General features: G+C 39.1%; 1 protein-coding gene across 11 annotated transcripts in view; it reads right to left on the reverse strand.

Annotated features, from left to right (window-relative positions):
- Positions 1-19,696: 19,696 nt before the first annotated feature.
- Positions 19,697-22,766, reverse strand: part of LOC128207788 (EH domain-binding protein 1-like) — a 45,232-nt gene continuing 42,162 nt past the window's right edge. For all 11 annotated transcript variants that reach the window (XM_052910916.1, XM_052910920.1, XM_052910922.1 and 8 more), the window contains one exon: positions 19,697-21,826. In XM_052910916.1, coding sequence (XP_052766876.1) covers positions 21,745-21,826 — 82 coding nt within the window. In that variant the 3' untranslated portion in view covers positions 19,697-21,744. The remainder of the gene's footprint in view (positions 21,827-22,766) is intronic.

Below are 22,766 nucleotides of genomic sequence, written 5' to 3' on the forward strand. Positions count from 1 at the left end.
AGCTTCCACGTCCAAGATTGCTCAAACATGTTTTCCACCGCCGACATAGCTACCATCAGGGAGCGCGTGGCTTCATGCATAGATCGAATAGATGTTACTAATTAGGGCTGATTGCTTATTCAAAGTGTTGAAAAACAAATCAACAATCTGATTTGGTAAATAGGTGTCGAAATGGAAACCATTGTTGTTTGTTGTTCACCGGTTCGCGCCTCCTTTGGAGGAAAGGGGCAAAGAATTTGAAGATGTATCGAAAATTGCCCGAGACCAATACTAGAAATAAAATATTTGTTTTCTTATAATACAAAATGCCAATTAAGCTTTGGAATATTTGGCGACACTATTTTAATTGAATAATTATGTTTCTTCTTTACTACCCACGTTGTCTCGACTACCGTAAAGTATGCAAACTTTCAAAACGCTGTTTACTACAAAATATTTTTCATAAATACATTGACAGAATGCGAAGTAAAAACTGTCGAAAACGCCAATGAATTCAAGTTGTAACGAGACTTGCCGCACACGGTCTCCATAAAGTACCGGGCCCTACATGTTTCTTTGGTCGTCGGCGGATTAACGGAATAACTCCGGCGGATTAATACTTGGATTATTGGGATTATCGCAGAGTTTGGCACAATTGCAATGTTGTTTTGCCAAAAAATACTTTTGAAATTATGAAATATGAAATAATCTCATAAGCGGTTTACTGCCACATGCTATGGTCATTATGGGCAGTTAGTTATGTTGCGTTCAAATCTTTGTGTAACAATCAAAAACATATCATTAGCCGAATGGGACGAAACTTGTCAAACACGTTTGGACGTCGACAAAGAACGTAATAGTTCCATATTGATCGATTGTTCCACATGTGCAAAAGGATTACTACATCTTTGAAAACAAAATATACACGTAAGCTTCTAACTATCGGCCAGTTTGTTTGCCAGTGTTTCCAAGGGTCTTTCACAATGTTTGACCGCTTATACTTACGGCCTCCTCCCCCATCTCTGCTAGCGTCCTTGCCGCACCTGAGAAGGCTTAACCTTATCACCAAGATAGCGCTTAAAAACACATGTCTTTAGAAGTCATTAACATCTATATCTTCGTCTAATTTTAATCCTGGATAAGGACCTCGTCGTTAAAGATGTTGTATTAACAATTATTGTAACACATTACGATGTGAGACAAAAAGAACCCATTTATTGGCTTGGTCAACGGTCTGTGGTCAGCGGTCTGTCATCGCAGGAAAAGAAAAACTCTGTTTGATACACCGAAGGGTTAGGCAGAGAAAAAGGAATGTCTCCAATGGATTCGCACATACATGCACATGTATCTTAATTTAAAGAACTGGTATGGTTCATTATGAGCAGATCACAGAGAACCATTCTAAAAATTAAAGCAAATCTGTGTAAATCGACGATTTCTTGAACAGTAAGGGCTAATAATATGTCTGAAATCAACGGTGTTTCACTTCATTAGAGCTCTGATTCTCCATGAACTTTCCTACGGGAAGACATGAGTGCAGCTTCTGTGTTTCTGCGCAACTGAGTATGTTTTTGTCTGCGCACCTGACCATAATTAATTAATGTATCGAACATGGCGTCAAGAGATATTTAATAACATATTTACAGTTTATTTTTGCCGTTATCTAATAACTTAATTCCACAGAAGATCAAACATTGCGGCGTAAACCGGTGACAAAATCTCCGATAATTTGTTTCCTCAGAAATAATCATAATTCAGCCATAATCTGTTTCCAAATATGACAATATTGACCGAGGATGAAGTTCCACGAAAGAGGCGCATCTCCGCCAATATGCTTCCCCTCAAATCTGCCTCATCACATCTTTGTTTAGATGGCTGAAGGGTTTTCCCAGAGCACTTGAAACTCATTCAAACCACACGCTGATTTTTCAATTTTCTAGGATTTCTTGCGATTCCAGACCATCTGTGGTAGAGGATCTTCGCTCGTGCGATTCCACTCTGATCACGTGACCCGGCGACCAGGGGTCAAGTCTGGGGCTCCGGAGTCAAGCCCGGGGGTTAGGGAGAGCACAGGCAGATGCACACAATTGGCTGTCTGCTTATAAGCACTGATTAGTGAAATAATGTCCTGATTTTGAAGTGGCTTAAACACCGTTTAAGATGAGTTAGAATCATTTATTTGTTTACATTTTGTATTTAACTCTTTGACTGGGACTTGCATTAATTCAGAACAGCACGTGCTTTTTCTTCAAAAGACAAAAATGTAAATGAAAAGGATACGGAGACATTTCAGGGACTTATACATTGAATTCAACATTATATTTATGTCCATCTATTTACATGTCGGAAAGGGAAATGTTCAAGTTAGCTCGCTGCTTTCCTCTCCAACGACCATCTTCAATAAACGTATACATTGGCTTCTTTATTCATGCTTTTTCCAAATGATTTCAATGAACACTCAAGCAAAGTCATTACTTTTACTTCTAATGCAAATGAGATTCATTCCATGTAAGGTTACGCCATATTAATGGAATGTACGGCCACCGTTCACAGATTTACCGGGTTTTAGAAGAGAAATATATTTTGCAGGGCGATGACATTGGAAGGAGTGAAAAATGAACAATGTCGCTTTATATACATACAGATATGTAGTTCCTAATCGAATGTGTTTTTACACGTACGGCTGTATAGGTAATCAATGCTTATTTTAATTATGTAAGGTTACTTTGGGGAGGTGTCTGTAGATCACCCCCGGCTAGCGGAGGGTGTGCAGGCAGGTCCGGGCCGCTCCGCCTCAGTCGGCGTAGTGTAACGAGCGTTACACACACAGGACACGCTACGTTGAGTTGCAGACCAACAGTTTTATTAAAAAATCTTTAGGGTGATTATTTTTTAAACAGTAGTATTTATTAACATGCAGATACTCTGTATTGTCCACAAAATACAAATTATATGGTCAAAACATCGGTAAGTCCCATCTATATGAATGCAATTTATCAATGAATATGGTTCTGTCTCATTAAAACTGTTTGCTACTCTATATCGTCATCTGTATCCATCTGCTGAAACATTCATCCTCTGTATCCATCTGCTGAAACATTCGTCCTCTGTATCCATCTGCTGAAACATTCGTCCTCTGTATCTATCTGCTGAAACATTCATCCTCTGTATCCATCTGCTGAAACATTCGTCCTCTGTATCCATCTGCTGAAACATTCATCCTCTGTATTCATCTGCTGAAACATTCGTCCTCTGTATCCATCTGCTGAAACATTCGTCCTCTGTATCTATCTGCTGAAACATTCATCCTATGTATCCATCTCCTGAAACATTCATCCTCTGTATCCATCTGCTGAAACATTCATCCTCTGTATCCATCTGTATACACATGCTGAAGAATACCTAATCTGTATCTACCTGCTGAAGAATACGTAATCTTTATCCACCTGCTGAAGAATACGTCATTTGTATCCATCTGCTGAAGATTAAATCACTGTATCTATGTGTTGAAGAATACGTAATCTGTATCCACCTGCCGAAGAATACCTCATATGTCATAGTTAATATTTTTGTCTGCCTGTCTGACCTGCTGAAGAATACGTCAAATGTATCCACCTGCAGAAGATTACATAATGTCTATCCATCTGCTAAATAATACGTTTTCTGTATCCACCTGCTGACGAATACGAACCACCCTTGATGAGCAAATAATATCATAAGATTTGAATTTAACATATGCTATGCAGTGTATTGTTTTACCACAAGCCATTGAAAAAGCACAATCTTGTTTTGTACACCCACGTTACAGTAAACAAGGTTTAGAAAGCCGCTCGATTGTGGGCTAGCACCTTGGACCTTCCGGAGCGCAGTCGAGAAACTTTAGGACAACGTTGTATGATTACGTTTAACGCGTGAAGTATCACTGCTTTTAAGAGCTTTGGGATAAAGCATAAATCCAAACGTAATTACACATTTCGTTCAAGGCTACTGACGAGTATGCCTGGTTTTGTATATTGAGACATTCTGTTTCATTACTACCAAGTTGAAGTGTTTGAATTACGTGTTTAATGTATACAATTTGTGACAGTCTCGGGTTGGGAAGAGGTCAACAAAATAAAGGTTAAAAGTGGATAATGAATTATTTACATAATAAACTTGTGTTTTGAGGACAAAATGCACTGATCATTTTTGTTCTGTTTGCTGTACTCATCAAGGCCCGTCTGGTATCATAGATCGTCATTATCCATGTTGACACTGGGACAATATATAGCGAGGTGTAGCAAGGCCACACACAGTCGTCTGTACGGAGATCGTGAGGTGTCCCCATTTTACATGTTACCATGAAAGGTGCAATGAAAGAAATAGAACAATGAGGAAGTTACATTACCTAAAGGTGACTATTCCTTCCATTTTTTCTTTATAAACGTGTCTAAAAATGTCACAAGTCAAATTTCGTCTATACTTCATTTTTGGCTTTAATGGAATGACGTCATGACTCGACCTCTAGCCTTTATAACCTCAGGGTAGCGCTGGACATATAAAAGCCGCTGTGACACGTTATTAAGGCGTCACATGTAAACGACTGTGTTCTGGGCCTAACATTGTTTTACCATTCCAGTTTTCCTCTGACAATGTCTTAGCAAAGTCTTGGTCCAATCAGAAGTCTCGTTGTATTATTGGATTACATGTGATCAAGCGTCTAAGTCGCGTGCGCTTGCATCAATAATCGCCTTCTTTCAAAATGTCTTCTGCTTCATCGATGAAAAATTAACGGCTTAGGGTAATGAATAAATAGAAAACAAACCCTGGTAATTCACTGTAACTTCGAGATATAATTCAATTGCTAATAAACCAACGAGGAATGTTCGGCAATTTGTCCGCCGCAGACGACGATTCCAGATGAGAATGGCAGATTCCCTTATCTGGATAAAACACTCCCTCAATACAGCACCGTACCAACTTTCGGCCATAAGAGGTTAATCTATATTCAGTTTTCCATGGGAATAAAATCATTAGTCTGTGGATTTTCATTATCCTTATCTGGACCTCTTTGACAAAACTCTGATTGGGTACATTTTCATTGCCTTAGCTTCTGCATACATCGTTTTATGAACATAACAAACCATTGGTGTTTACGCGAACATATAAGCCATAAAAATTAAATTGTTTTAAACGTCCGTGGTATATACCAGGAAAACAGATTAGTATAATTTCTCCCAGCATATACTGCGAAAGTCCTTTGAATTTGTAGGAAACAAGCGTCTAGCCACTATGCGAATAACCACTATTCCGGTTCAGTCAAACCTTTGCTGTTTTGCAAGTGCTGACAATGCAAAAATCAATTCAAGTATGAACAGTCAATTTCATGTTAAATCAAACATCAAAATAAATATCAAACAGACCCAACTAGGATATGAGTACACAGCGGAACGTTTTCCGGTGCCTTTTCTCGCGGATGAATCCAGTGTAATGAAGCGGAAGTTGGTGAAAACCAGATAAATGGAGCGATGCACCTGTGTGACGAAATTTGAAAGGTCGTAAAATTGGCTTTCAAACCGCAAATGGATCTAAAATCCCTAAGATTGACATGGGCAACAAATGCTTTTTTATTCGGGCCGATTTCTTGTTATGTCTGCGGATGAATCTGAATTATAAATGTCACAAGCTCAGAAAATGTATGGCCAGTTCGGGGATCGGACCTGGGATACATGGCTAGAAGGTGGTGCGCTGTGCTGAGATAACCGCCACAGTTAACAATCCCTCTGACCAGTGTTGTATCAGAACCGTGATATTATCCCTGCAATATCAGGACACCAGGCCACAATTTCTCAAGCAAAACTAAGTGATCTACAACAGAATCAAGCTGAGCACATTGTTTTTGATTATGTATAAGTTGTATTATATTCTCATTTTAAGAGTTCTAAGTGTCTTAAAGGAAAAACTATAAGATAAACTCCTTTTTGTTTCGTATAACCATATTTTAATACAGTAGTTTTGTTCTTAATGATAAGATACTTCAGCATGTTCCACTTAAGAATTCTGGTCCTGTACTAAAGAAACCCGACTAAACACTGAGAGGGCGTTACGCTGCCAAGCCGTGCTGTTACGGCCCTGCGATGGGCGCCAAACCTCACAGACGCGGAAAAGTATGCGGTCAGTTCGGGGATCGAACTGCTTTCTTCGTCCTCTACTTACGCTGGGGACAATGTCCCACAACTCTCGAGTAGTACAAGTCATTTTGCCTGGCATTTTTTTGTACCTTCATATCAGTTCATCAAATTACTTTGTTATGATATTTTATTGATCGAAATTTCGAATTGATGCAAACATATATATATTACATTATTAGGACTTTTATTTAATTAAAATAATCAAACCACATCCCTTTATTTTCAAACAGTTTTCTGTGACTTGCGTGCTCAATACCGTTTAGCGGTGATTCCATCTCCGTTCGTGGTTTTTGAATGATGTATCACATCTTAGACCGTCCGTTAGTTTCTGGCATGACCGATACCCCTTTACATCAACAAAACGGTTGTCGTAAATTATGGAATTAGAATAGCACGTGCACCGCGTGACGAAGGTAATAAGACACGTGGCTACCTGCCAGTGAGCCGACCGAAGGTGGCATGGTGCCTTATAAGGTTTAAGATAGTAAATCTTGCGCGAGGATACTGTCAGTTAATTAGAATATAATTATCTATCATTTCATTACTGAAGTAATCACAATTTAATTAGAAATGAAGTCAAACGCATGCGTCTTGAAATCGATATAAAATCGATCTCTACCCGTTATAATGTAGTGGATCACAGAGGGCGCATCAATATATCGCCGCCTCGCTCTGGTCCCCGTGTGGCGCTTGACGCCCAGTGTCTTTCATTTGGGTACCAAGAAAGATTATTACGATAAGACTTAACTGTTTCTATACATAAACAGTGTATTGCAAAATTACCTGGCAAGTTAAATGCGATAAGGGGTGTAATCTATTGTGATTTCACCTATTTTGCTGGATATATTTAATAGCTCATTGTTTTTCTTAGTTTGCCATTACTGTAACTAAAGAGTTGTGACATTTCCCGGCGACCCTAGCATTCGTTGGTCGTGCACCTGCAGGCAAAAGTCCTCCTCTGGTGAAATAGGCGGACTCGAACTTGACAGGACTAAACATCGAACTTGACAGGACTCAAAACACAGTCGGACTCACGGTCTTCTACCCAAAAATAAACGTCTCAACACTTCAAAAATACTCTTTAATGCTTGAAATGGAAAGCAATAAAAGATGCGGGGAGAGGAGCACTCTTGAGAAAGAGCAGGCGTGCAAGTGTTCTGCCAAATCCTGGAAGAAAACTCTGTTACCATTGAATGCAGATACTGATTAAGCTTTGGTTTTCAAAATTTAATGTTCTTAAACTGGTTCGGGACGATTCAAACCGTTCGTTACCTCCAGGATATGTTGCAACACATGCTGTTACATGTTCTGATATATTGGCGTCAAAACATCTTTTACTCTAAAACATAATTTATATAACTTTTATTGGTGTACATGCTATTTTAAAGGCCAAATGAATGAACGAAAGAAAAAAATCTAGGGTAAATCAAAGTTGAAACTAACCGTTATTGAAGTGACAAGGCGAAATTGCTTTTAATCGAATTAACAATATTTTAATGCAGAGGTTGTTGTTACGATTCTGGATCCATACACTGGCAACATTTCTCACATTTGAAGGAATGTTCTATAGCCCAAAAAGGCATTCCTACTGAACATATTCTAGACTTAATTAAGAGCAACAGCATCGAAGCAAACACTGAAAAAACATTCATATTCACAAGCATTCACAAGTACAGAAATGACAATTTTGAAAGGTAAACATTGTTACAAGTTCTTAAGTGACACAAAATCCTTACTGAAAATATTACTTTTAAGGATTTGCAACAGAATATGGGAACCATAAGACACTATGAAAATACCAATAATTTAATTTGTTTAAATTTCAAAATTAGATTAAAGATTTAAAAGATTGTGTGTGTCAGGAGAACAGGTAGATAATGACAGAAGAACAGGTAGATTATGACAGGAGAACAGGTAGGTTGTGGCAGGAGAACAGGTAGATTATGACATAAAAACAGTTAGATTATGACAGGAGAGCAGGTATATTATGACAAGAGAACAGGTAGATTATGACAGGAGAACAGGTAGGTTGTGACAGAAGAACAGGTAGGTTGTGACAGAAGAACAGGTAGGTTGTGACAGGAGAACAGGTATGTTGTGGCAGGAGAACAAGTAAAGCATGCTAAAATTAGCCATATATCTCACAAACATTGTGTAATACACTTCCATTACATCGATATTCACCTGAATGATATGAGTATAGATTTGGAAAAATAGTAATTATAAATTCCAAGGCACTGCATGGCTTCAGTGAGTGTGTCCATATGCAAGTTGGCTTATGTAACGGTCCGGCGTCCTTCAGTACTCGGTGGAGTTATTCATGCGTGCGAATGGAAATTTTCTCGTAATAATAAGCCTCTACTATATCATTGTTTTGGACAGGATGAAATTCTGGCAGGCCTTGAACACAGTGTTAGAGGAAATCCTGGCAGGCCTTGAACGTAGTCTTAGAGGAAGTCCTGGCAGGCCTTGAACTAAGTCTTAGAGGAAATCCTGGCTGACCTTGAACGAAGTCTTAGAGGAAATCCAGGCAGGCCTTAAACACAGTCTTAGAGGAAATCCTGGCAGGCCTTGGACCTTGAACATAGTCTTAGAGGAAATCCTTGCAGCTATTCTTAGAGGAAATCCTTGCAGCTATTCTTAGAGGAAATCCTTGGAGGCCTTGAACATAGTCGTATGCCTCGTTCATACAGAGCTACGATCTCAGCACGCTTATGCCGCTCATCCCGACCTGAAATATTTATCAGATCAGGACTAGAACGGCGTCAAAATCTTGATAATCGTATCGTCCGCGGATCGCCTGATCGACGCTTGTACTACAATTCTCCACGACTACCGCGTTTCCAACACGTTGCTTTCGAGCTTGTACCACGTTTCCACCGCGACCATCACCGATCGTGTGCCGCTTCTACTACAATGTCAACACGATGTACACGACTCTTCTACGTTGGTAGACTGACTTTAAAGACTGCTCCACGATGTCGCCGCGCTCTTGACGACCACACTACGTTCTCCCAACGATCATTGCACGATTTTATCGATGTGTTTACTAAATAAATTGGTACATCATGTCATTCAACAAGAGCAGATGCCTGTCGAATATCAGATGGAAAGTTTTATTCGGAGGAGGAGAAGGCGAGAAAGAAGATACTGGGTCCGACCATGGCTAGCTGCAGAAAGAAGGCTTCAGTTTGGACATTACGATGGACGATGAAACGTAGTTCAATTATTCGCCGATTGCACTACAATGTTATTGCGATGATGAAGATCTTGCCAAGATGCTTTCACAATGCTTCTATGCTTATGCCGATCTTACTACGTTTTTACAACGCCTTTTCCCCCGATTCATTCTACCCACGCTCCTGCTACGCTTGTTTTGAACTTGTTCAAAATAAGCGTGGCGAAGTCGTGGAGCTTCACGATCTTCACAATTCTACTACTACCCTACCACGTTCGTGAAGACCTTCTCTCGCTCTGCCACGATGATACCACGATTGGTTTCGATTCGTCATTTCCAAGTTTAGAGCTTTGTAGAAGCGGGGCTCTGTGTGAACGGGGTATTAGAGGTGGAACTCTTTCGTACCTGCCTAAGACACCGAGAACGTTAAGTAAGTGTGGCAGTTCCTGGGTACGAAAGCTCAAACTCAAAGGGTTCCGAGAATTACTATGGCCAGGTTGACCTTGCCATTAAACAAGTATGTACATGCTCTCTAGAGACTGGCTTGACAAACGTTGTAGCATGACAATACAACAAAAACTACAAAGTATGAAAACATTTATAGTTACTGTCAAGAAAAAAGGCAATCAGTCAAATGGCATACATGTATCCCGATAATCAGTCACTTCTTTCTGTGGTAAAATTCAAAACAAGTAGTTAAAGCGTGTAAAACATTTAAATATTGTTTTCATTGTTCAGCATTACGCCCATTCATCGTTTCAACTTAATTGTACCAAATTGTAGATGTTATCTCAACCTACGCCAACTTTTGGAAACGCATCCCTGCGGCGCTTCATTCAAGGCATTGTGGATGTTTTCTATTTGGTATACTTGTTGCTATTGTGGCAGGTAGCCGTCGGTGGCTCGACTTCCTCTGAGCTAATGATCTTACGTGATCAGCGGACCTTTATTGTGGCAACGGGGCGGCCGCCTGCCGGGGACCCTCGTGGCGGCCGGAAGGACCGGCCTTCTGGTTCAATGACAGAGTCTGTAGGTATGGATATTATGGTATTCTTTCATATGTTTTCCGGCACCGTGTAAGCCAATGCCTGAATGATCTACAAGTGCATAATTCATTCCAAAGCCCATACTGAGGCGGAACGTGACACCTGTTTGACGGTCTTAAAAACTCGGTAAAGGAAGTATATGTAATAAATCATTACCGTGATCTCATTTGGCATCGTTTATTTTTTTACTATTTGTAGGTCAGAAAAAGGAAACCTTTTTGTTATTTCAGTAATCTTGTATACAGTTCATCGAAAGTTAAAAGGACTATGTTAATCCAGTTTGCGTGAAATGTGGTCATTATGTTATCCATTATGTCTGTGGTATCCTGGTGATCAGTGGTGAGATGGTGGAGATGGGATATATCTAACCTTGTTAGGATGCCGGTGTGAGGGTCGCTCCCTACAGCCCACACACAGGAGAAATTGTTTTTGACACGCCATGACTGTGGGTTATATTTTCATAATTGGCACTTACCAAACTAAAGTAAGTTCCATGATGATAGTGTCTATCAAGTGTCACAATAATAAAAATATTCATAAGTCGAGGCTGAATACCTAGTATGATAGTATAGTACACGCGTGTCAAGTCCTCTTACGCACACTGGCATCCGTCTTTCCATGGTATACACAAACCACAAATTAATTTTAAAAGAATCATAAAATTATTGAATATGTAATGCATGCTCTTTGTAATCGTAACTTGCCTATGAGCCAGCTTTAATAATTATTTGAAAGTGCTTTACAGTCGATCATGGCTGGACTAACGCAGTTTTGGTTTCGTTTACAGAGGAGGACTTGCAGTGTACTAAGTTCGTTGTGGTCATTTACGATGTATCACCGTTCGCCGCCTTATTAACCTAGCACTATTGACTGCAAGCTTGTACAAACCTATCCACCCAAACTGTTTTACACTGTGACCGAGAAGTGCCTGTTTAAGTGCTTGCTAATTGGACTCCCCCCAGTAATGGCCAGAGGACGAGCGCAACCATGAACAAATATTGGTATAGTTTACGAAATAACGCCGACCCAACCACGCAGTCCGCATTGTTGGGCAGCAAAGTTTGTAAATGGTTTGTTTTTATAAAATCGCCAAAAACTGACCATTCCATTAAAGGAAGCTCATTTGAAACCAGTGATTCGTCCTGGCGTTACTTGCCGTGATTGATATAGTGCGGTAATGTGGAGTTTGTTTAAAATGTTTGTGTATAGGGTGACTTTATTTTCACAACCTCCACTTCCAATATAAAGGTCTCAACTTCACGACAAAGTGCACCCGGGTAATTAAAACAATATTCCGGAAAGGAGAAAGCAAATATTGGCCTTCCTGTATAGTTTCGCTATCTTCAAGAAATCAGTGTTTTCTTTATAGCATTAAAATGAAGTCTTAGTTGTCCGTTTGAAAATATGAAAGACCTATCAATGCGTGAGTAATAGGGATGTACTCGGACGCATGAACAAAGCCATTAAAGAAAATGTAATTTCAGAAAAACATAAATATTTCAAACATGTTTTATATTGATTTTAAAAAACTCATTTTAGATTCACACAGTTGTTACCCATCTTCGCAAATGGGACCACAGTGCCACCTTGCCCCAGACCCAACACAGTAATAATATATATGAACCGGAAACTTCACGTAACCAACGGCAACCGAGGACATGTAGGTGTCAGAAACGTTCTATATGGCGTCATTCTTTCAGATGATTACGTCACACCGCAATGTCGCGTGAATCGCGAAACAGACGTGAAATGGTCCTCGGTGAAATGATATTCCCGAGCACAGGTGAAAACCACTGAGTCTGGACAAAACACACTGCAGGAAGCGCAATTTATTCCGCCGCGTACGGAAGAAAATTGGTTGCGGTGATCAGACGATAAAGATGTTATATGTTAGTGAGAAGATCTTGTTAGTGAAGTAATGATTAGCCTTATCACTCTCATTAACAAGCGTTCTCGTGATGTTCTACGGCGATTCAGCACCTTTTCAGTTGAACTGTAAGCGCCCCAGTGGTCGGTGTCCCAAATGACACTCGAGATGTAATAGAGAGGACCCAGGATTTCTTATTTATTCGCCGTGGGCCGGGATGGCGGACTGACCCCTGCTGAGATCAGAGGGACCGGGTAATTGACGAGGGGTCAGTCTGGTCAGATGACCAATGATGGCCAAACACTGACCACTCCACTTGTCGTGAACGACAGTCCTTCAAAATACTTGTGGTCCAAACATGTTTTTCTGATTCAATTATCCAACTGCCACTCAAACCAAGAATGCGATAACCACAGGTTTTCTTGCATATGAGATAATGCATTTTGGTTCATATCATGTGTTGTGAACAGGTTTTGAGCATTGTAGTGCTTGGGAAATAATTATTTCATTGACAAAACGCAACTGTTGAGTTGGGATCATCTTCAATCAGGGCGTGAAGTGTTGCGAACATGCATTGATTCTACCCACGTCTTTTCTGTAACACAGTCCTTTGAGTACGAATGCACTTTGATCTCCGAACTGATGACTGAAACCATGGCTATTTCGAAAAGATGTCTTCATTTCATCGTAACACATTTCATGCGCATAGTTTATTGTAAAAAAGTAAGCATAATATACGCTCCCAACAAACATACACTTTTCTTATGAAAAATAAATAAAATAAAAAAAACTTAAGGCAATACTCTCTTGCGTGGTTTGCGAGATGTTGGATCGATTTGGAAAATATTCTTTATATCTTATTGTTACTTGTTTGAGGTGTGTACGACTTTGTTTGTTTGCTTCACTATTACGATTCTTTTCACTAATGAAACAAATATTTTCGAGTCCATTATGGTGTGGTCATTAGCCCCATAGTCACCGGAATATCTGTCAATAGCCTCAGTGATAAGGAAATAAGTTATTACGATATGTTACACAGTTGTAGTCAAAATAAATTGAAAGGCGTGCAAGGAAGCGGTCTACAGGTAACCACGTCAAAGTTCACGTTCAGAATTGTATGGTTCATTTCAGTTGTTTTCGCATTTGTGTGAAGCTCCGTCAGCGCTTTCTTCAGAACCTGGTAAGATTGTACGAAGGCGCGATATCGACCCTCAATAAAGGGATTCGGCCCCTTTAAGTCTTATTTGCGGGGGTTGGACTACACGTCTTGCTGATTTCGGGCCCTTTGCTGACGTGAACCGGAGCGTATAAGTCCGGATTATGTCTATAAGTAGTCTATTCTACTAATTAAAGTGTGCCTAAACGTTATTTTAATCAGCTTTAGTTCTGTAATAGCATTACATGGAATATTATAGCGGATTTATCCTGCATTCCTACCCAATACGCCACCAAATTGTCATCACCCGATACAGGTGGTTTAGGCTTATAAAATATTAGATGTTTATACGTTTGATCATATCATCCTTCATGACTAATTAAACGCAATCTTAAATAAATGATTAACATATGATACTAACGCGATAGACAAATAAATATAAATAAAATAAAATAAATAAATAAATGAATAAATAAATAAATGAATAAATAAATAAATAAATAAATAAATAAATAAATAAATAAATAAATAAATAAATAAATATTATAAAATAAATAAATAAATGTTTAATAAATAAATAAATAAATTATAAAATGATTAAATAAATAATTGTTTAACGTTTTTAGAGTTTGTAACATTTCCTATATTTCCGAGAAAATTAACACTATTAAAAACAAAAAGTTACTGCTTTAGTACTGAAGCCTACAGCAATATTTTGTTTGTAATTGACAATTTCCAACGGCACTATCAATGCCTAATTAGTTTTATGAGTTACAATAAAAGCATAAAGTCATCTTCCAGAACGGAAGGATAATAAGGAACGCTCGCCGAGGTGTCCCGAGACGTCCGCCTAATGCCGTCTGCAAAGATGGACACGTGACCGACTAATCGGCACGTGTGCCGTCACGCATGCGCACAGTTCCAATGTAACTAAGCGTCATTGCACGTGCGACGCGTTTGTAAATCTGATTGAAAAGATGACAATTTTTCCAAAGCTGATTTGAAACTTTCTTTTGAGACCGTTTGAGAGGGGTTTCCGGTGTGTTTAAACGTGAATGCACGAGATGACCGTACTTGACTCGCAGACAATGGCTGGTGACGTCAGATGCCAGAAGCTGAAGGGGGCAGTAGAACGTCTGGTCACTTGTCAACCATCTGGTCATACCTAGGGGTTTAAAAGACTTACCATTCTTTTGAATCTGATAAGTTTGCCGGCGCATCTTGTGCTGTAATATAGAAGTAGAACTTTGACTAGGTAACCACTCCATTGTTAAACTCATTCTCCCATTGATTTAAATCTTGATGTTGTAAAGACTTAAATCCAAGTGTTGCGCTATATGCGGTTCTCAAACAATTACAAGGACCAATTGTGGCATGTCTTTGTTTCTGTTCATGATGAACTTTAGGACGTTACCAAGAATACCATTTAAAATAGCCATCTTATAATTATTTGAAGTATTCGACGCATGCGCGTAATTAGTTGTGACGTTCTGTATTCTCTGGAAAGCGCGAACAACGTTAGCACCGAGGCGTCAACGCATGGCCACGTATTCTTAATGAAACCATTATTTTTATTGCGAACACACGAAACCAGCAAATGAGTGTAAATGGCCAATATTGCGCAGCTAATTATTTCCCGGAATGGTTGTCACCGACCCAAGCACGGAATGGCCGTCGGCACGGGCAATATCTTCTGAGAACTGAAAACCAGCAACATTCCCACAAAATCATAAAATTGCAATTAGTTTTGAATTTAACGCCAGTTTTTCCTTTAAAGATAATCATGTCTTCATTAGTAAAATAATGCTGTCATAAAAAGGAGTTTATTTCAATTTGAAGGGTGTTTGAAGGGATCTATAACTTTCATTAAACTAGTGTAATAAAAATCATAATAGCCGTGAAATGTTGCGTGGTTTGTTTGAGATACGCGTTTTAAACAAAATAAATTCATAGCGCTTGGTTAAGACGAACGTTGCGAATGTTTCAGTACCTTGCGAAAGTATGTCTTAGCATGCAGTTAAGATATTTCATTGAAATGATGGGGGTGAACTTTGAACCGTTTGAAAACAGTTTTTAATTGTGAATATGAATACCATGAATACAAGTGTGAATAGTGATTCACACCACTTTACTTCGCCCTAAGTCAACTCGCTTCCTTGAATACTGATGTTCCAAAACTCATTAAAACTACATTGACAGTCGGTACGTCAGTTTGTGGCGAGCAATAAAACGAATAAAAACCCCAAATAGCGTAAATTTGCATCTTAGAAACACATATTCATGAAATGTTCGTCAATACAGAGCGATTCGTCAAAGTTTCAATGCGCATAATTCAAAGATGCACTCGTTTGGAAAGTCCATATTCTCTCTAAGTACAAACAAGATGAAAGGATGGTACCGGGCCGCCGGGTTTGTGACGTGCGCTGCGCAGGGCCCGCCTCCCGGCCCCATCGCCCCAGACACTTGATTGACAATAGGTTAGCTTTTCCATTGTTAACTGTACACACAAATGAATAAATTAGGAAAAATATTAATTTCAAAGGTCAGTTTTTGAGAAACAGCTTCGAATCATATGTAAATGTGAGCTGCGCGACTTTTCCGTACTTCACAGTATGTAAATTAAGTCCATACAAGCAGCTAATGAAGGGAATTGGAGATCAATTACAAGCTGACAAAATGCTGCAAAGAAGATGCACACGTCAAAAATCTCTTTAAAGTGTTGACATTCAATCCTTGGTGATCGCAGTTTGTTGCTGACCATGCTGTATATATACGTAGATTTTCTCCAATTTCATTTCTTTTTTGATGAACAGGTAGATTTAGAAATTGCAAATTACTTTTATTTTCCAATTGATTACCGTTTTTACTTAACTAACAATAATGTGACGCATGCAAATGCATACCGAATTAGCGGAATTCAATTAACATCCTGTTAATATCTTAGAGAAAAGAAAGAAAACAACAACAACGTGTTTTTACAAATATATTTCAAATATGCTAATTTGTCATTTTAAAGTTAATTGCCCTTTCTTAATCTACTACTGCCAGGTTTCGTGAACGACTGATTTACATGAGGTAGGTATGACATGACAGCACTCATGGCGGACAATGTGGAAGATGTCATCCTGACGCATGCCCTCTCCTCAACAGACATACACTTCCGGGCCGCGAGAGGGCTTAGTTCGCTCGGTGGGACTCGAAGAGCCGTCATATACACTAGAAGAAAACGATGCGAGAAAAAAAATCAATTTTCTTTAAAAAGTCAACAACATCTTTTGAAATTGAAATCAATTTTACATTTCGTTCATCTCGTGGTTGTTGAAAATTCAAATGTTTGATTGAATCTTCAATTTATTCTTTTGAGAAACGCACTGGTTTAACTTTTGCTCAATTAATTCCACATATACGGGTGTTCATATGGCGTGAAATTACACAGATCAGTGACGGACAGGGTTGAAGCTGCCAGCATATTGATGAGGGAACCGAGTTACCGGGGTCTGGAACATACAGGGGTGGGGGGGGGGGGGGCGGGGGGCATGTGAGGGTACCAAGTTACCGGGGTCTGGAACATACAGGGAGGCAGGGGGGGGCATGTGAGGGTCCGAGTTACCGGAGTCTGGAACATACGGGGGGGGGGAGGCGGGGTGGCATGTGAGGGTACCGAGTTACCGGGGTCTGGAACATACAGGGGGGGGGGGGGCGAGGGTGGTATGTGAGGGTACCGAGTTACCGGGGTCTGGAACATACAGGGAGGCAGGCAGTGAATGGAATGTGATGGTACCGAGTAACCGGGGTCTGGAACATACAGGGAGGCAGGCGGGGGTCGCATGTGAGGGTACCGAGTTACCGGGGTCTGGAACATACAGGGAGCCAGGCGGGGGTGGCATGTAGGTCAGACCAGAGGCCCGGCCCCAATTTCTCGAACAATCTTTGAACCCTTATAACAGGATCAGGCCAAGATCACTATATTTGTTTGGGTATAAATTGAGTTATTTCCTCATTTTAAAGATTTTTTAAACATTAAAAGGCACCATTTAAAAAAAATCCTGATAAACTATGTTTTTGTTTGTAAAAGGGAGTTTAAGCAGTAAGTAATATGGTTTATTTATTCACATTATAATAAATACTTCATTGCTTACATGAATTGTGTTAATGTCCGTATATGACATTCTTGCAACAACATGTAATGGATACTACCAAGTGTGTAAATGTTGAAAATATATTGATTGAATGTGGTTTTACTGAATATATCTACATTATTTACAGGATGAAATTATTGTAATTTATAATCATCATATTAAACTGAGTTGTGTTTGTTGAAGAAATGTTGAATACATGTATAATTATGTTGAATTACATGAGAAAAGTATGATAGTGTGATTGCATGTTTTGTATATTGCTTAATATGTAAGTTAGTATATGTGTTTTTGTAATACTTTATGTGTGAAGGCCATGCTGAAAATAAGTAGTATTTCTGTAATGATTGTACACTTAGTATGTAACCTTCGTACAATAAGGTTATTATTATTATTATTATTATTAAATATTATACTTTAACCCGTTATACTTACATGTCATGAGAAATTTGGTCCAGGTGTCACCACACACAATACGGATGCTGATTTCGTTCAGAAAGTTCAACACTCTTCAAATAGCTTACGTAATAAAACCGTATGCCTTTTATGTTCAGCTGTCGAATGCATGCCTTTTATGTACTTGTTTTGACGACTGTTTCATGGGATATTATGCTGGTACCCACCGATATCTGAGGTAATAATACTGCAGAAACGCATAATGGCATACTATATAGACTCGAGTATTTGGGTATCTTGAGCTGGCTGGGCGAGTGAAAGTGCACCTTACAGCCCCTCGTTCCAGCCGCCCGTCCTACAAGAAGGACCATGACCTTGACAGCCTGCCATCGAAACTTCTACCCTCACCTAATATACAAACGTTTACAAACTAGACAGCTAATATACAATTCCAATGGCATTCGGGTAAATCGACTGTACACGCCGATTTTGAAGGTGGAAAGGATTAGGAGCCATGCTGTAGGCATTGCAAGTGAATCGTTGATGTAGGTACGAAAACTGTTCATGGTTAGTAGACCAGTCATCTCATTATGAGTAAACCCTCCCAGTAGGGTTGTCATCTTTCAACACTCATGAGCTGATTTAATTTATAATCATTCGCCAGTGTTAGCGCAATAAAAACAAATTCACGTATTCAAATTCACAAAATGTGCCGTGCATATTTGCTTGACACAGCATTACAAGGTAACTGATATTGTGTGATTGACAAGCCGTTGTTGTTGCTAATAGTCCGGAAAAAGAACATCGCAATTTCGACTAAAGAAGCAAATTTAACACCTCAAGGGCCTATCGCACACTACCGACTACCACTATACATTCGCCGGGACTAGACCGCAGCTAACAACGGCGAGGAAATAGGCAGAAATCCGTCGGGAAAGCACTTGAAAAATTACAGATGGCCGTAAAAATACCGATGAAGTACCGGCGTAAGAATGCCACTTTTCTTTCGACGATGTTATACCGAGGCCCCGCAATTGCCCTACCGGTGTGCCATCGTTGACCGGAGCTACATGTATAGCGGAGTGAAACCGTTGCGCTGCAGTTGCACTACATAGGCAGGACCCCGGTATCACATCTGTACCAGAACGATTCACATAGTGGCCACCGGATAGCCACCGATCCAGTACGGTGCGCTACAGGTACTCCACCGACATAGACGAACCCATACCAAAATACTGCCGATGTAGTCTCGCAGGCCGCTCCGTCAGCGCAACGGCAGAAAAATTTGAGCATGTTCATTTTTTTCTATTTTTACGCTGATGTTTTGACGATGTACTACCGTTCTAAGCGATGTGGTTTCGTTGCCCTGTCGTACTAGTACCGATGAACGAAAATCACCAAATCTGTGCTCCAATATAGCTTCGGCATGCCAAATTGGCTAGGCATGAGAGGAATTTTACGGCTTTAACATAAATTACTTTTCAGAAAGTCACATCATTGTGGAAAACGTTTAGATTACCGCTTCGCCAAATACACATTTGCAGTGTTGTTCCTATGAACGCCATATGACAACTTCTAGACGTGAATCTTAAATGTACCGGTGCATTGTCGGACCAGTTGGAAATGATGTAGCCCTACACTTTGAACTTTGTATACATTTAACAACAAAGTTTTTCTAAGATTTTTTCACAAATTAAATTTGGTAATTTTGTATTTCATTAGGTAATGCATGAAGTACTAAAGTCTATACAGAAATGAAAACAAGTGATTAAAGCTTGGGTATTTTTAAGACATTAAAATAGCAAAGACAAATGTGGCGCAGGATTTACAACATTTTACCCAGCATACTGCACCAGAAAGCTAAAATATATTAACAAGAATATGTCATATACATGTAATATCCATCTTCCTCACAGTTTTTTGAGGCAAAATACAGTAATTTGTACATTAAGCAATACATATAGTTACACATATATACTTTATATAAGTTTATGTAACATGAACTTAACATCTCCTGCAAGAAATAATCACTCACTATAACATACTAAAGTACTTAAGGGGCCATGATTACAAACCGTCTGGTCTCAGTGCAGACTCCAGTGGCAAAACTGCAAATCTTATTTTTTGCAACTTTCTTTTTTGTTGAGTTTTGATGATGAAATTTGCTATATTTAATCACCGTTCATTATTGTATATTATTCACATTTGTTGTATAGAAACAGATGGAATAAAGATGATTCTTTGCAATTTAATGAGAGTGCTTTTCTGAGTCTGAGTCTAGACTTGGACTGAGACTGTTCGTAACCATGGCCCCAGGCTTACCATTTTACAGCCACAAAAACCATAAGTGACACAAGCACAATAAATTAATATCCACCAAGTAATTCAACATGCATAATTATTTCTCATACTTCTACCAATCATAAAATGAATGGAAATCATAAAATTGAGAAAGGAAAAATATAATAATCATATAGAGATTGATAACAGCAATACTAGTTGGCACTTTATAACAGTCTCATTAACAAGAAAACCCTTAGTAGCACAGGCAAAATTTACAAATAAATGCATTAAAAGTTAAAAATTCAGATATTGCACATGAACAAAACATACACCAACTACTGTTATAAGATTCTCAATTATGAATGCAAGAACAAAAACATAACACATTTTGGGATGCAAAGAAATGCCAAATCTTTCTGTATTTTAACGATAGTTTTTAACAATAGACGATATGTGAACTAATATCATCTGACAATTTGTGTGTAATTTCATTATTTCCTGTTGCAAGGTACATATGTTTACCTGTTGCAGTTTTAATTTTCATTAAATAAATAAAACAAATATATACAGTTAACATAACTAAAACATCAAGTAACTGGTCATAAGTAATAGTCTCTCTTTCAAACTTTGACCCCTAAGTGCGACCTTCATACCAAGGTCGAATATATCATCTCATCATATCGAATATTTGGGAAAAGATAAATTAAAACCTGCCAATTTAAGACTAAGATCCAGTCCATGCAAGCTAAAACAAAAGCAATATAAACCATAAATGTTAAGTGGCATATGCCCTACAGACCTGAGTCTTGAATTCAACATACATGTAGTCTCATCAAGGTCAGTATTTTGCCAATTCATGTCAAAGGACAGTCCGGATATGTTAAACTTAGTTTTTTGAGCTAATGATTCTCATGTAAGTGACCTTGACCTCTAGGTTTTATTTGGCCTGGGTATTATGCATGACTCACAGTGTTTGCACTGTGTACTGTATGACATTAAGGAAATACACAGTGTTCAACACTGTGTGACATCAGGGAACTACACAGTTTTGGCACTGTGTGACATCAGGGAACTACACAGTAGTGGCACTGTATAACTGTATGACATTAAGGAAATACACAGTGTTGGCACTGTGCGACATCAGGGAACTACACAGTAGTGGCACTGTATAACATTTAGGAAATACACAGTAGTGGCACTGTGCGACATAAGGGAACTTATACACAGTAGTGGCACTGTATAACTAACTGTATGACATTAAGGAACTACACAGTGTTGGCACTGTGTGACACCAGGGAACTACACAGTATTGGCACTGTATGACATCTACATCATGATACAGTGCAACTGTGTGAGGACTACAGTCTATGCACTGCTATACTGTATTAATGTATAATATCTTCAGCACTGTACATTTGATACAGTATAATGTCTGAAGCAGTGCACATTATTTGCACTGTATGGCTGTATGATATCTTGGGCACTACACAGTGTTGACACAGCCTGACTGGATGACACAGTGTTGGCACCATGCTACTGTACAACACAGCTCTTATCCTCCTGCAGTAGTCGGCCCTCAGTTACTCTCCTGTCCAGGTATTCTTCATCATCGATCCTTGAAATACACAGATAATAAATGTGCATCAAAAGCTCTCATTTCTTGCAAAATTATCCTACTTTGAATGAACAACCATGCTTATACAAATTGACATTAATATTGCAAGGCAAAAACATGACCCATTGTCAAACTTCCCAGCCATCACGAGATATAAATAATGTTTTAGAGATCTAAATAAGTAAGGCTTCAAAACAATAACTCTGTATTGACACAGGGCAATCTGTAAACAGAAGCATTTAAACCATTAAACATAACATTTGTATTTTTTCTGCCCCCTAATTAGCCCCTAATTGTGAGCTTCCTGCCAAGAACTGAACAACAAACAGCCCGAGGGTCAGACAGACACCCCTGTGCACAAGTTTACACCAGGACACACTTCTCCAGTCATAAACCTCCCTGTCTGACATCGCAGCATCCTTCCATCAGTCATAAAACAGAATATTCTGCCCCGAGTCACCCCACCCACTAATAATCCATTATATCTAATTACAGCCCTTGCGGAGCCTTGAAACAATATCTGTGCAGCAAGCGGCATGCAGCAGACATAACACACACTTCCTGCATGTGACACGGCACATTACTGTATTCACCATACATCCTCACAAGAACTGACAAGAAACTGTCCTTTGATATTCGCCTTTTCATACAGAGATGGACTGTACCCCGACATGCATTTATCAATCTGCCCTAACAAGGCCGTATCAAGTGTCCCAGTGTTGCTCTTGGCTGATGGTAATTTGCTAAAGACTGGTTATTACAGCTCTCAAATTACTCAAACTACCTGTTTTCCAAAATGGGCAACACTTTTAGTCAGAAGCAAGATCAATGCTTTGCTCTGCAGATAAAGTACCAATTTAAAGTATGATTTTTTTTTTTTGATTTTTTTTTATAAATTATAGGTACACACATAATTATATTGTTATGATTAAATATTTGA

Source organism: Mya arenaria, chromosome 11, assembly GCF_026914265.1.
Source record: "Mya arenaria isolate MELC-2E11 chromosome 11, ASM2691426v1".
NCBI classification, from domain to species: domain Eukaryota; kingdom Metazoa; phylum Mollusca; class Bivalvia; order Myida; family Myidae; genus Mya; species Mya arenaria.